The sequence below is a fragment of the Elaeis guineensis genome, chromosome 6 (genome assembly GCF_000442705.2).
Source record: "Elaeis guineensis isolate ETL-2024a chromosome 6, EG11, whole genome shotgun sequence".
NCBI lineage: Eukaryota > Viridiplantae > Streptophyta > Magnoliopsida > Arecales > Arecaceae > Elaeis > Elaeis guineensis.
The window spans coordinates 110,684,010-110,700,038 of NC_025998.2; the positions used below are offsets into that span (position 1 = coordinate 110,684,010).

The 16,029-nt window shown below is 37.3% G+C and overlaps 1 protein-coding gene across 1 annotated transcript in view; it reads left to right on the forward strand.

The window, feature by feature from the left end:
• Window positions 1–16,029, forward strand: part of LOC105046801 (probable cyclic nucleotide-gated ion channel 5) — a 69,709-nt gene that overhangs the window by 16,626 nt on the left and 37,054 nt on the right. Inside the window, 2 exon segments of the mRNA XM_029265061.2 lie at window positions 8,289–8,417; window positions 8,537–8,759. Of these exon segments, the coding sequence (XP_029120894.2) occupies window positions 8,698–8,759 (62 nt within the window). The 5' untranslated portion in view covers window positions 8,289–8,417; window positions 8,537–8,697.

Here is a 16,029-nt window from a genome sequence, read left to right on the forward strand (position 1 = left end):
GCGAGCGTAGCCGATGAGGGGTTGGCGGCAGTGAGGGAGTTTAGTTCACTGGGCCTAGGCTTCTTGGGCCTTGGGCTTCTTCACATTATCGTCTAGGTGGAATTTCCCCCAACAAAACCTATCCTCATTTATTGTGTCCTACAATCCCTTATGCTGACAAGTGACAAGAAGCTTGTGCCATTGTTGATACTATAAGTTTTGATTTTTGACTCGACATTATACCTTGGCAGTTTTAGGTTGAAGCCATTTTCTTGTTGCCTTTTTGATCAATTACATTTTCTTGTTCATTCTGTTTAGGTAACCTACTAGCCACTTCCTTTCGTGAGCAGTGCCACACTTTTTAGGCATGTTTGATTCCTTCCCTTTCTAAGGAAAGGAATGGACTACTCTTTTATTCTCTTAAGGTGGCAAGTCTGACATCTTTACCACAACTTGCGCATAAGGTTATTGTAGTACCTGGCCCACATAGGCCTTAAACCCAGCCCATAAAAAAAAAAAAAGGAAAAATCGAAGAAGACTTCTGAGAGTCTTCTTCTACCTCCGACTGGCTCCTAATCGGAGTCGGAAAACCTTGCCAGGGAGGAGTCAAACTCCTCCCTCCGGCTTTATTTAAGGAGGAGACCCCTTCTCCCTTCTTTCCACCAAGAAATCCGAAGCGAAATGGCAAGGATCGCTGAAATTTAATTTCTCGTGGAAGCCATCACCGTGCTCACCTCGATTTCTCATCGGAGAGGTCACCGGAGCTCGAGGTAAGCCGCAATTTCTCTTCCTCTCTTCTCTCCCTTCCTTTCCGTGCCCGTGTGCACAATTGCTGGCAACCAAAGTCATCGAATTTTATTACGGAAGAAATCCTTATTTTTTTGTTGTTCTTCTCGATTTTCCGGCACCGGTGGTCACCGTCGACCGTCGGATTCACTTCTTCCGAGCCACCCTGTCGTCGTCCTTCCACCGTCGGCCACCGCCATGCCGATTGCACCGCTGATCGGCTGACCAAAGGAGGGGACCACACGGTCCCTTGTTTCGCCCAAAAGAAACCACGAGAAGAAAAAGAAAAGAAAAAGAGAAAGAAAAGAAAAAAAAGAGAGAGGATTTTCTCTCTCCTCTCATTCTCCCTCTTTTCTCTCTCTTCTCTCTCCCTTCAGTCTGAACCCTTGCTTTCTCTCTCTAAAATTAGACTTTTTCTCTCTCTAGATTGTTTCCCTCTCTTCATGAATTTTTCTCTCTCAAGTTATCTTTCTAAGATTAGCATAGTGAAAAGCTTCTTTTTGATAATTTTGATCAAATTTAGTGAAGAGTCCGATCCTAAGTAGGGTTTTGATCTGGGATTTGTTAGATTTAATTTTGAATTAAAATAAATACAAGAATATAATTTTGGATAATAGGCACTAAAGAATCTCCTAGAGGTTAATCGATCTATTCGTTCAGTAGTCTATGAAAGGTAAGTAAAGAATCATCTTCTCGAGATATTTCATATTTATTTTGAAAGCAAATATAATTATTCTTAAAATTATGCATGATTTATGAAATTGTGTTTTGAATGAAAAGTGATTCTGAAATACTATGGTTTATTGATTATGCATATGTTCAATAAAAATTATGATATGTTATGATACAAAAGTATTTTGATACAGATCGGATTTATGCTCTCAGCCTAACTATGTTTCAATGGGCCCCGCCAATGGAGATTATACGTTGGTGTTCAGTGGACCCTGTCAGTGGGGGTTGTGCGCTGGTATTCAGTGGACCCCGTCAATGGGGGTTAACATTGGTCATAGTTGAGGTGGTTGAGTTACGAGTGTTTTGATTCGAATCAGATTTATGATTATATTATATGTGAATATTTAAAAAGATTGAATTTGCATTGAATTAGCGTGAAATATATTTTTATATTTATTTTCAGCATTTGTTCTTGAATATCATATAATATCTGAAATGTCTAGTTAAGATATTTATTACTTACTGGGCTGTCTAGCTCATTTTTTTTTTTTATTTTTCAGATTCAGATAATTAATTGCGAGCGTGGGTAACAATATTAGGACAGAGCTTTTAGAGGCAAGATTTAGCATTGTTAACTTTATTGAAGTTAAATTTATTATTTTATTTTTAATGAAACTTTATTGGATGTAAGACATTTGATTTAATTATTTGAATTAAAGTTGAATAATAATTATTTAATTTTATTCCGTTGTGATGCATTAATATCATGATGAGATGCCTTGTATGCTTGTGGAGAGAGTTTTTCATAAGTATGCGGCGGTTGCCACGACCTTGAACTCGTAATCTCGAGTTGGAGGCATGACAATTAAAGTGGTATCAGAGCATAAGTGGATAAACTATATGATATATAGAATCAGACATGAGTGTAGGTGGGTAGACACTAGGGATATTGGGACAATAACTTATACTGATCATGATGTAATTTAGAATTTTAAATTGACATACGTGTACTAGTGGATTGAATCAGAGTGCGCAATGAAAGTATAGTGGTCTAAATTGTTCTCAAACTGATCAGAATAGTAATTTGATTTGATAGATATTATGATGAAAGATTCGATTTTGAAATTAGAAGATGACATGATTTAACGTAAAAGTAATCTGAATTTTTGAGGACTTAAGCAACAAAAATTTCAAGGACGAAATTTATTTTTAGGGGGGAAGAATGTAGTACCCGGCCCACATAGGCCTTAAACCCAGCCCACAAAAAAGAAAAAAAGGAAAAATCGAAGAAGACTCCTGAGAGTCTTCTTCTACCTCCAATCGGCTCCTAATCGGAGTTGGAAAACCTTGCTGGGGAGGAGTCAAACTCCTTCCTCCAGCTCTATTTAAGGGGGAGACCCCTTCTCCCTTCTTCCCATCAAGAAACTCGGAGCGAAACGGCAAGGATCGTCGAAATTTAATTTCTCGTGGAAGCCGTCACCGTGCTCACCTCGATTTCTTGCCGGAGAGGTCACCAGAGCTCGAGGTAAGCCACAATTTCTCTTCCTCTCTTCTCTCCCTTTCTTTCCATGTCCGTGTGCACGATCGCCGGCGATCGGAGTCATCAGATTTTGTTGCGGAAGAAATCCCTATTTTTTTGTTGTTCTTCTCGATTTTTTGGCATCGGTGGTCACCGTCGACCGTCGGATTCACTTCTTCCGAGCCATCCTGTCGTCGCCCTTCCACCGTCGGCCACCACCGTGCCGGTCGCACCGCTGATCGGCCGAGCAAAGGAGGGGACCACACGGTCCCCTGTTTCGCCTAAAAGAAACCATGGGAAAAAAAAGAAAAGAAAAAGAAAAAAAAGAGAAAATTTTCTCTCTCCTTTCATTCTTCCTCTTTTTCTTTCTCTCCCTTCAGTCTGAATCCTTGCTTTCTCTCTCTAGAATTGGACTTTCTCTCTTTAAAATTTTCTCTCTCTAGATTGTTTCCCTCTCTTCATGGATTTTTTTTCTCTTAAGTTATCTTTCTAAAATTAGCATAGTGAAAGGCTTCTTTTTGATAATTTTGATCGAGTTTAGTGAAGAGTCCGATCCTAAGTAGGGTTTTGATCTGAGATTTGTTCGATTTAATTTTGAATTAAAATTAATACAAGAATATAATTTTGGATAATAGGCACCGAAGAATCTCTTAGAGGTTAATCGATCTATTCATTCAGTGATCTGTGAAAGATAAGTAATGAATCATCTTCTCGAGATATTTCATATTTATTTTGAAAGCAAATATAATTATTCTTAGCAAGGTTCGCTGTACCGGTACCAAACGGTGTGCTGATGCCGGATCGATATGGTACGATATCGATACCGTACCATACCGACACACGGTATGCCTAGGCGTACCGGTCCGGTACCAGTACACAATATTTTTTTGATTTTTAAATTTTTTTTTTAGATTTTTGAAGTTAATAATTGATAAATACAACTTCAATATGGCATTATATTGCATATTATTAACATATTTGGGTTCAATTTGGAGTTAGGTTGCGGTACAAAGATTCTTGATCTAAAATTTCAAATATATATTTATTTACATTATATTTCAACTATGTCATCTTAAAACTAAAGAAAAAATATATAAAATATACATTAAAATATATCTAAATATTTAAGTACAAAGTGCAATAACTGATATACGAACCTTAGGATATACTCTGCATTTAATTTCTTGTCGAGTGTCTGTGACGCTCGTAGATGTCTGGATCATCAACATAGTCTAAAGGGATATCAGTCCAACTCTCTAGTCAAGCTGCACCGTACTCTCGAATATTCATCATCCCATAAGGCATCCTCTTTGAATTGTAAGACATCTCAGACCTTTCGCTAAAATTCTGACTCTGAGAAGTATCCTCGAGATGATAGTACGGTTGTGGAGGAGCCCATCCAAATATGCCAGTAGCAAAATCTGATCTGTAAGATGCTCCAGACTGCATAGGGTAGTAACCACTAGAAGATGATGCCGCGGATACACCATATGCATATGGATCATAAGGTGGCTGTGGATAATAGGATCCATAATGCGGGATGATCCAGATACATCCATGGACCCTACTCCACGTGCAAGATCATCCGCAGTATATATATAATTAAAATATATGCAAGTATAACGAAACACGATAGTTTAATGATAACTAAAATAATTATATATAATTTTAAAATAATTTTAATAATTATTTTAAAATTTATAAATTCAAAATAAATATGTTATATGCTTCAAATAATATTTTTAAATTAATTAAAATATAATACTATTTTTATATATTTTTATTTTATAATTAAATTTTTTAATTTAAATAATTAAAAAATAATTTTTTAATTTTAAATATTTGAAAAAAAAATTGAAATTAGATTTAAGTAGCTTGAATCATTCTAAAGATGATTCCCAAACTTTAATTTTTTTTCCTAAAATTTAATTTTTTTTAAATTTTTAAATAAATAATTATTTAAAAATATTTAAAAAATATATAATTAACAAAAATTATCAATTTTAATGTCATCGTGTAAATCTTCCAAAGATCTATCACATATAATTAAATCATACCGAAATCATAAGATTTTGGCATGATTTTCTTCTATTTTTATTTTATCTTATTTTTATCCTATTTCTAACAACAAAAACAAAAAAAAAATATTTACTAACAAAATAATAGATTATCTTACCTTTGGCCAAAGATCAGCCTCTTCTCAAATCACTCCTCCAATTTCACGAAATTTTGCCTTCTTTTCTAATTTTTTGGAGGTCTCAACGATTAAGTTGCCCACGGCCATGGGAGTTCTTTGAGAACTCTCAAAGAACACCGAAGGTCTGGTGCTTATTAAAGCACCAGGCCCTCCCCCCATGTGAAGTGGGCCATGCCCATTTCTCTCCCTCCTCTCTCCCCCCAACCACGTGAAAAGACCCCCACCTCCCCCCTCCCCCTTTCCCTGGGTGGTACGGTTCGGTTCACCCCGAACCAGTCCAGAACCGAGCCGTACCGCCCGGTTCCGGGCGGTATGGGCCCGAACCGCACCGAACCGGATGGTTCCATGCGGTTCAGGGTTGTGTTTTGAAAAAAAGGCCCGAACCAGACCGGTAAGGGACCGGTCCGGCTCGGTACGCCCCGTACCGGGCGGTTCAGCCTGGTAATTTCTTAGAATTATGCATGATTTATAAAATTATGTTTTAAACGAAAAGTAATTCTGAAATACTATGGTTTATTGATTATGCATATGTTCAATGAAAATTATGATATGTTATGATACAAAAGTATTTTGATACAGATCGGATTTATGCTCTCAACCTAACTATGTTTTAGTGGGCCCCACCAATGGAGATTATACATTGGTATTCAGTGGACCCTACCAGTGGGGGTTGTGCGCTGGTATTTAATGGACCCTACCAGTGAAGATTGTGCGCTGGTGTTCAGTGGACCCTGTCAGTGGGGGTTATGCGCTAGTATTCAATGGACCCCGCCAATGCAGATTAAACGTTGGTCATAGTCGAGGTGGTTGAGTTATGAGTGTTTTGATTCGAATCGGATTTATGATTATATTATATGTGAATATTTGAAAAGATTGAATTTGTATTGAATTAGCATGAAATATATTTTTATATTTATTCTCAGCATTTGTTCTTGAATATCATATAATATCTGAAATGTCTAATTGAGATATTTATTACTTACTGAGCTGTCTAGCTCATTACCTTTCTTTTTATTTTTCAGATAATTGATTGCGAGCGTGGGTAACAATATTGGGATAGAGCTTTTAGAGGCGAGATTTAGCATTGTTAACTTTATTGAAGTTAAATCCATTATTTTATTTTTTGTGAAATTTTATTGGATGTAAGACATTTGATTTAATTATTTGAATTAAAGTTGAATAATAATTATTTGATTTTATTCTACTGTGATGTATTGATATCGTGATGAGATGCCTTGCATGCTTGTGGAGAGAGTTTTTCATAAGTATGCAGTGGTTGCCACGACCTTGAACTCGCAATTTCGAGTCGGGGGCATGACAGTTATCAAGTTACACGCACATGTATACATCTATATTTGTATACATACATGGAGATACACATCCTGTGCATGCCTGCACTCTGAATGTATGTATGTATGTACGCATATATGTACTTTGTGCACACTTTGTTTTTCTAAGTGCATCACAATCTCCAACGAAGGGCCTAACTGTTTGTGCCTCTGCTTAGGATTGTTCTTTCATCTATCAAGATTTACCATCTTGTCACAGTAATTTTTGCTTGGAAGAATGCTTGGCTCTGTTGTAGTAATTCCATGCAGAAGGTCATGGGTTGCTCATATATCATTTCCTTCTATGATGTTGAAGACCTTTTAAGCTGAGTAGAAGGCACAGCTTTTAATTTGTTATGAACTGAAATAAACCTAATGAATTCTTGCCAATGAACCATGTCCTTTGATTAGACATTAAATTGAAAGCCCAGATGAAATGAGCACGTAAGAATAAATGACCATATGCATATAATGCTTAAGATGTCTTGTCCTTGAGTTTTGGCATCTAATTTTCTCTCAAAGTCTTCTCCCTTACCTTTATTTACATTGTGACACCGTTTCCTTATTTGGACCTAACATTTGCTCTAAGGATCAATCCTCCTCACCCATTCATTGGTTTTGATAAGTTTCTTAAGTGGTCCACTGTGGCCCTTGAGTTCTTGCTTGCTCTAATCCCTTGAGTTTTTGTCTGCTCTTGTTGCCTCTTCTTTCAAAATCCAATGACTTCCCTGTGCTAATGAGCATACTATAGTAGTATTCTATGAAAGGTAGTTCTCAATTTTCTTGTTATGATCACTGCTATGAAATATTGCAGTTACTCATGTTGCATTTCTCTTGTCCAGGGAACCCAGTTTGGTGCATCCCAGTGTATCCTACCGGTGCTATAATATTTCTATGAGTGAATGGGATCTAGGATGCACCCTGGACACTGGTCCTCATGATCTGGGACATCTTAACCATCCCAGTTCACACTGGTTGAGGCAGACTTGTTGGCTGGTCAGGTCACCCTGTACCAGTAGGGACAGCTGGGTCCCACTCATGGAAAAGAGAGCCCTGATGGAAACAGGGATAGCAGGTGCAACCGTGCAAGAGAAAGGAAAAGAGAGAGGAGAGGATGGAGAGGAAGACGGAGAGAAGAGAGAGAGGAGGGAAATCATGCTACATTTTTTCGTTTGGCATGAAATTTGGTTATTCAAGAGTAAACAAGAAGGGATCTTGGAGGAGTACCTATTTAAGAGGCTCAAAAGCCTATTTAAAAGGCTGATAAGATCTTAAAATCATCAAAACCAACAAATATTAAATAATAAAAATTAAAGAAACCAAAAAAATTTGAAAAAATGGGATTTGGATGTGTCCTGGTACCATACTGGGACGGCAGTCCATCTGGAGTGTTGGGATAGGAACATCCTCGTACCAGACTGGTCTGGGACCAAACCGGAATGGTTACTAGTACCAGGTCTTTACTCCTTGCCCTTGTCACTGTTGAAACATTACTTTCTGATTTCTTCTAGATGACTATCAATGTGCATGCCTACATTAGGATAACTGCTAGACTGAACCGCAGAAAATTGACCTGTTGTTAGAGTTGAAGGTTTTCACTTTATCAGTGTATTTTGGCATCAAGAGAGTTCATTTTTTACCTACATGTTTTGCCGTCAAATATTTACATTTCTCATCATGGCCATTTCAGCCTAATGGTGGTCTGTTTTGTGTAATTTTAAGTTTCAGCCGTTCATTTTAAGTCTGATTCTGAGATTACATGGGCTCTGGTCATTCAAGATCCTTTTATTTTTCTGACAAAATTCAGGTTTGATCGCTGAATCCAGTCTCTCACATTCCGTGCAAGCTTTAAGTCAGATGATGGTCTACAGTTCCTCCTGCTGCATATCAAGAAAGTGGCTTCTATCTTATTCCATCCATGCATATAGGTAACACTGTAAGTGAGGCTGTGTTTGAAATTGGAAGCCAAGATAGGCATGCGCTTAAGATCGTCAGTTATATTTTTGTTAGAGATGCCTTGATTTGGTAGAAACTTCTCACTTCTTTGCTGTGCAGGAGCCTTGCATAGAGGATATTGGATGTGTCTTTGCGCTGACATAGCTCAGTCTGTGTATTAAAATCTCTTATTAATGGGCGGACCATGGTTATTTGCTACTTTTCCATCACCTTGTGGTTATTTGCAGTTTGCTGTCTTTGTGATACATAAGTCATAAAAGATGTTTGATCGTACTGGTTACAAGTCTCAATTTATGGATGGCCAGAGAGAGAAATTTGTTAGGTGTGATTACTCACTGGCCAAACACCTTGTTACTGTTTTTCCCACTCCTTTATACAATGATTATATTGCAATTATTTCTATTTGTTGTTTATATTATGTGCACGAGGCCTATGTTGAACAGATGAATATTTGAGATTTCTTTTGCTTTTTATTAGTAGTCTATGTTACTCTTTCTTGTGCTGGTGGTTTCTTTTCCATCAAATGTTGCTTTATGATGTAACAGAAATACTTCATTCTATTGTTTGCGATTAAAAATGGCCTGTTTTCAGACTTGCATGTCATCATGTCATTAATTTACATATATCAGATTATGGATATGTATTTTATATCTGTAAACCTGTGCACTATTGTGATTGTATGCATTTTCTTTTTTGCTCCTCATAATGGATTCATTTCATTATCCCCACATTGCTACACTTGCTGCACAAATTACATAATATCAAGGATTATACCTTCTAGAGTTATTGTGATGGATTCAGATAGTTACAGTAAACAAGTAACACCAATTTCTTGTGCACTACCAGTCCTCACCATTGGATGTGGCCACTCTATTGCCTATTACTAAAACAATTTTCATTTATTTCCATCCTGATATTCTGCATGGAATCCTTGCACAAGATGATGATTGGGACAACGTATGCATATTGGGGTATGTGTGATATAGAGAATATGCATGTCTCGCTCTTTGATATACCTTCTTCATCTTGCTTTTTTTTAAAAAATATATATTTTTATTCTTTGGATTTGTTGTATTATTTCTTGACACATCAGGCTTTTTCCATTTGGTCTTGTTGGTCAATGTGGACAATGAATCTTTTCCTTGTCAAATGGGTTGCAAGTTGGTAACATGCGCTTTACTTTGGATCACCTAATAAAACAGTGTTTTGCTTTGTTTAATAATGTTTATTCTTCTTTTTGAGAGGTCTTCTATAGTTTAGGTTTGTATAATTTACATTACTTCGAAGTGTCCTGACTTGATGCATGGTACATTGATTTGACTTGGATTTTGTCCTAGATAACTTTGCTAAATAAATCCACATATGTCATGATAGTGAATCTTGAACTAGATGTACTTGATACCATATGCTCATAGGCATCCTTAGTGATGAGTCGAGCTTTCATATAACTTTGCAAAGCTTTGCCCATGGTTTGTTGAATTGTGCCGAACCATACTGGTGGTTGATTGAGACAACTTCGGCATGAGAAACAAGAAACTAACGAGGAGAGGGAGAGGGAGAAGGAAAGAGATGAAGAGGAAGGGAGAGAGGGGGAGGGAGGGAGGGAGAGGGAGAGAGGGCCTCTGGAGGCTGTTGTTAGTAGAAGCCAGAAGAAGTTGGAGGGAGGAAAGGAGAGGGAGGGGGGAGGAGGCTGTCGGAGGCCTCCGATAATGCTGCCGCATCTCCGCCATGCTGGTTAAGGCCAGAGGAGGGGCTCCATCCTCCTCTGGATTGAAATAAGGGCTTTGATCCCATTTCGTATTTTTTTGGGGGGTTTTATCATGTGAAGTTGGCAACATAGTTGTCGACTTCATCATTTTCTTTAATTTTTTGGAGCTTTTTAGTTGAAATCGGCAATCCGGAGGCCTTCAGTGGCCTCCTTTCCCTCTCTCTCTCCTTCCCTCCTGCCCCCCTCCTCTAGGTTCTATCGAGCTCGACAGTGGTGTAGCTAGCTCGGCTGCCCTGTAGCAACCTTTAGAGACCCTTTTTCCCTCTCCTTCCCTCCCCCTCTCCCTCTCTCTTCCTCTCCTATCTTCGCCTCTCTTTGTGTCGATCCAGACCTGGTATGGAAGGGCACAAGGGCAAATACTAAATCGTACCACAAGTCAATCAGTTCAGGCTTTGGTACTAGTGTGGCGAATCTTGCTTTACCACTGTCCTGAAACATCATGGTCCTTTTTAGAATATAGTAATTTCAATCCTTAGCTTGAGCTTAAAGTTATTCAACTTTTTTTAAAAAAAAGATTAATTATTTTTCCTTTTTTTTTATTGTTCATTCTATCCTTTTGATGGATTACACTTTCTCCTTCTTTTGATGTGTGATTTAGTTTAGTTATCTTGTTTTCTCCAAGTTAATACAGTGTTTTGCCTTCAGAATATTGTGCTTGTTATTTTAGGGAACACTAGGAACATAAGGGTTACTGTTGTTGATTTCCTTTTGCAAGCATCTTTCCACTTTAAGATCATTTTTTTTTAAAGAAAAGAAATTCCTTACTACTTCTATATTTACTTGGAATAAGTCTTGTATTTAGTGGAACCTTCTAGTCCGTCTGTTTCAACTTGTTCTCTCAAAGCTTTTCTTTTCTTCATTTTTTTCTTTTCATTTTTCTCTCACCTAGATACTCCTACACTTTCTTCTAAGTCTATCTTTGAACAAGGGATCCAAGGCTGCCTTACTTTGACATTTCTTCTAAGCTACCTGGTTATTTAACATTCATCATTCTTTAACATCCCATGTGCATTCATCTACTTTTGTTGCCATGTTTCAAGAAACTTTTTTTGACCTTATTCTACCTTTAGGGGTTATTTGGAGCCTCATTGTTGAAGTTGCACTATATTATTGGTTCCATTGCAACTTAAGTTGTAGTAGTTGACTTACAAAGAAGCTCATTTCTTGTGGGCATCTTTGATAGACATTTCATCAAACATCTTATGAGCAGATGCGAAATTAGAGCACTCGACGAACAAAAATGTTGGTATCAAAGCCCTTGGTGATGAGAGCTTAGGTGTGGACCTAGGCACTCATGGGGAGGGAGTGGGCAGTGGTGCATGTCTTGTGGAGGGTGGAGAAGATGGAGGGGTAGCGTAGGGGGCTAGAGGTAATGCATGGTGGCTTAAAGATGGAGGGGGTGGCAGAGGTGGTGGAGGGTGAGGAGAAATGGAAGAGAGGGAAAGGAAAGAGAGAAGATCCTTTTTTTCAATTAAGATATCTACTCAAGCAGCTGCAACTCATCTTGTGGCCACTTTGACTGTGAGTCAACTACCACAAGATAGCCTCGAGTTGACGGCAACTTATTATGTAATTTTGGTTGCGGGCATTCTAACAAGTGGGCTGGCTTGCACCTACAACTTAAGTTGCATGTCACACCACTTACAAGACTCTAAAGAGCCCCTTACTATTGTTATGTTGAATGCATATGATGTCATGGTTAGGTTGGGCTTGGCTGCCTGGATATGAATCATAGGGTCTAGGCTTGGCCGAAGCCCATAATGGGCATCACCAACCAAGCCTACACTCTGCCAAGGTCCAAGCCTGGATTATTTTATTAGTACCAAAATAAAGATGATTTATGTAATTGCTTCTTTGTTTATAATTTATGCACACCGGGTTACTTCCATTTTTGTAAAAATGACAACTTTATTTCCACCAGGATGTAACAATGATAATACATTTTATGTACATATACACATGTATAGATACATACACAGATATCTGCACATATACATTTATGTGCATATATGTGCCATATACACTTGTGTGCATGTGCTGTGCATGTTCCTGTGCATGTGCATGTGCAAGTCTATCTGTATGTGTACATATGTATTTATAATATTTAATTACAATAATGCTCTTGCAGTCCTTTGAGTCAATAATTGATCCCATGTTTTATGTGCTCTATTTTCCATATTAGTCCCACCCTCTGGACCACCACCCTAGTCCAGGCCTGCTTTTTAGCAATTTGAGCTTTTTGGGCTCTAGGCCTTGTCCGCTCCCATCCTTACTTTTTATGTACTCTATCAATTTTTGGTCCTTGCTTGCATAGGAGGATTATAATGCTGTATAAAATATGTAAGTTTTGGTATTCAATTTTCTTGCCTCCTGTTCTGAAAAGTTCCATGCCATATAGTTCTTTTTCTTTATTTTGACTTTTCATGTCAATTAGGAGTTTTGATCTTATCATTAGGCAATATAGTATTCTGTGGCAAATTGCATATGCCCAAGCAGCTTCAAGCCCTTCAAGAGACCCATACATGGCTATTTGTTTTCCAAAATTGCAACAGAATCTACGAATGAATGGGTTAGTTGATTGCAAGGAACCATGAATAGTTGCACTGACTAGCAATACTCTTACCCTAGTAGCGTTAATAAATTGTCATGGACTGATTGTAGTCATCTTTCCATGCAGCTATGCTTAGTAGGTATATATAACGAGCACTCTCATGGAATGCCCACATGCAGCCTCTTTATCATTGCATGTCCTCCTTGTCATTTCATTCACCTTCATCATGCTATTAATGTTCTTAAATATGCTTTTCGTGCTGAGTCTGATTACCTGAGGCTGCCCATCTTGATGTTACCTTTGGTGAGACCATTGTTATTGTGCTCTCTTCACTTGATAGTTCTCATGCAGCATGGTGGTACTTCTTATGTATGTTAATGATATTATTTTTTTCTTTTCTTTTTTCTGTTAATGGTGATTCTTTGGCTGTAGCTCTGTTGAAATCATCTTGGCTAGCTGTGTTGAGATTATTGTGATAATACTTTTATCACCTTGACACTCTTGACATGTTATGGTGGTTCTTCTGATGTATGTCAATAATACTATCAAGTTTAATGATGATTTTCGGAACAATTATGTGAGTTTGAGGTGAAGGATCTTAGGTTTTGAAGGTTGCCATCCCTCATGCAACAATACTAAACTGTTGGCTTGATCAATTGTGTTTATTTATAGAGACATGAGGATATGCTGATATAGTCTAATTTGGATGACTTTTACTAAGCTTATTGATTTTGAGTTCTTTAGGATATGACTTCATATTCTTATCATGCGTCATATTTACTGGTCCATTTCCCAGCACAGCATCACTGATGATGGAAAGCTAGTAATTAGGATGTCTTTCTTTCTTAGCTATTGGCACTGATGAACATTCTTTGATATCTTTTGATGATCATCATCTGCTTCTCCATACTCTCTTTAGGTTCTTGTTTGTAGCTCAGGTTTTCACTGATTGAAATGGTGATGTCTTGAATGGTGTTCTACCCAAGGTTTGTCATACCCAATCAGTACCTGTGCATACCGACTGCATCGTACTGTACTGGTACTGAACAGGTACATGGTGTGGGGTTGTACCAACATTCAGTATGCTGAACCAAGTACCATACCAGGTGTGCCCACACTGTAATAGGATGGTACTAGTGTGGGATCTGATATCAAGCTGGTGAACCTTGGTTCAACCAGTGATTTCTCACTCATCAATTGGAGTGCAAAGATATATTTTCTGCAATCTAATTGGAAATTATCCATTGATCTACAATTCTGATGTGTTTTTGGCTTCATTACTTTTCCATCAGATTGGCTGTTGCATTCAGTAACGCCAATCTATTTGGGCCATTATCCAGTTTCTAGCTCACAGATTAGACACACTGAGGCTGCGATTGCATCTACCACCTCTATGGGCATGTCTTTTCTTGTAGCTAGTTTAATGAGAGCTAGTATATTTCTGCATGAAGACTGATGCTAGCATGTAGCTAGCATTTGAAACATGAACTCTCAAACTATGCCCTGTCTCCAATCTTGAATTGTATGGGTACAGGCTCCTTGTGGGATTACATTTGGTTGAACTTGTGTTACATTAGGTGACATGACCTAGTTAAATTTGTATATGCATCATATACTGTTAATGTGTCTCTCACAACACCATTTTTGTTGCTTATTTTGCATGTACGACTTTCTTTGTATATACATTCTTCTCATAACCATATTTTCATCATACCAATAGAAACATTGTCATCAGGAATAGGGTTGAACTGGTGAATGTCCTTCTAGAGCTATGTTTTTCTAGATAGTTAAGCTCCTTTTGAGAATAGCTTACTCTCAAACAATTAAAAAATGTTTGTGTTATTGGCTATACATCATTAAGATTTAAGACATTTAGAAAATAGTAAATGAAATCTATGTATTTGATAAATTGTGTGATCATAGAACCTTTCTGATCGTTACACCTAAATGTAAAGAGGCTGAACCATCCTTTTATTTTTACTCGTGCACTTGTTTGGCTTCTGTATTTTCATATAGAATATCCTTTTTTATCATCTTATCATCTATTTGTTGAAGGTGTAGTTTCTGCGCTCCCAGTTTCTCACACCCTTTAATTTTTTTCTCTTCAGTACATAATTTTCTGCCTTTTGTGGAGCTTGTTTGGAAGAGACACAATTTATAGTTCTTTGTTGTTGAGAAGTATTTCAAAATGAGGCTTAACAAAATTATTTAAATAATTGAAACGTACTAGTTGTAGATAACAAAATGTTTTAAGTAATCTGATAATATATATAATATTGTGAAAACTTTTGAGTTGATGCTGGTGGGTAAGACCTTACAGAAGCATGGTTAAGCTTATTGACTTAATTTCTTTTAGTTCTATGGCTGTTGTGCTCTGGCACTGGTAAAAAAATGGGAAGCATAAGTATGAGAAAGTCAGGAAAGTCAATATATGATGATCGTAGAAATAGGAGGGTTTGTTTGCCGATGCATAATTTTAACAAGTTAGCTTTCGAGACTGAATAGTTTTCTTGGTGAGACCTGCACATGACGGATGGCAGCACAGTCAAGCTACATGTTGTTGTTCATATACTCACATCTGTAGGTGCTGCATGACTATCTAAGAACTTTGTGACATTTTCCATATATGCCTGTATTCTTGGTTGCTAACCTTTCTGGAAAGTTCATTTGAGGATATAGCTTTTGAAATCAAAAAAATATCCTACATGTTATCTTTTTTCCTTTATTTCCCCTTTTTTTTTGGTCCTAGATTTTGTATTTTGGTGCATAAGAGATTTATGTGTTGATGCATCAACATTACAGGAGACTTACTGTCATGCCCTCGACTTGAGAACGCAAGCGAGGGGTCACGGCAACCGCCGCATACTCATGGAGAACTCTCTCCATAGGCATGCAAGGCATCACATCATACTATCATAAAGCAACAATAGAATAATTAGCCAATAAATTAAGTCCAAATTTAACAATCTAAATTTGAACTTTAATATCCCAATAAATTCAACAATGTTCAAAAGTTCTTACATCAAATTCAATAAGATTTTAAATATAAAATAAAAGCATCAAGGTTCTGCTGCTAATCACTCTCCCATACATACTCTCGTATCATCTTAATTCACAAGATCTGTAAAAACAGTAAAATAAGAGGTAATAACCTAGACCACCCAATAAGCAGTGATCACTTTAGCTAGATTAAATTAAACAATAAGATAAATAAATCATTTATAGAAAGTAAGCATATAGAATTCATCAGTATGGAATCAATTTCTATTATGC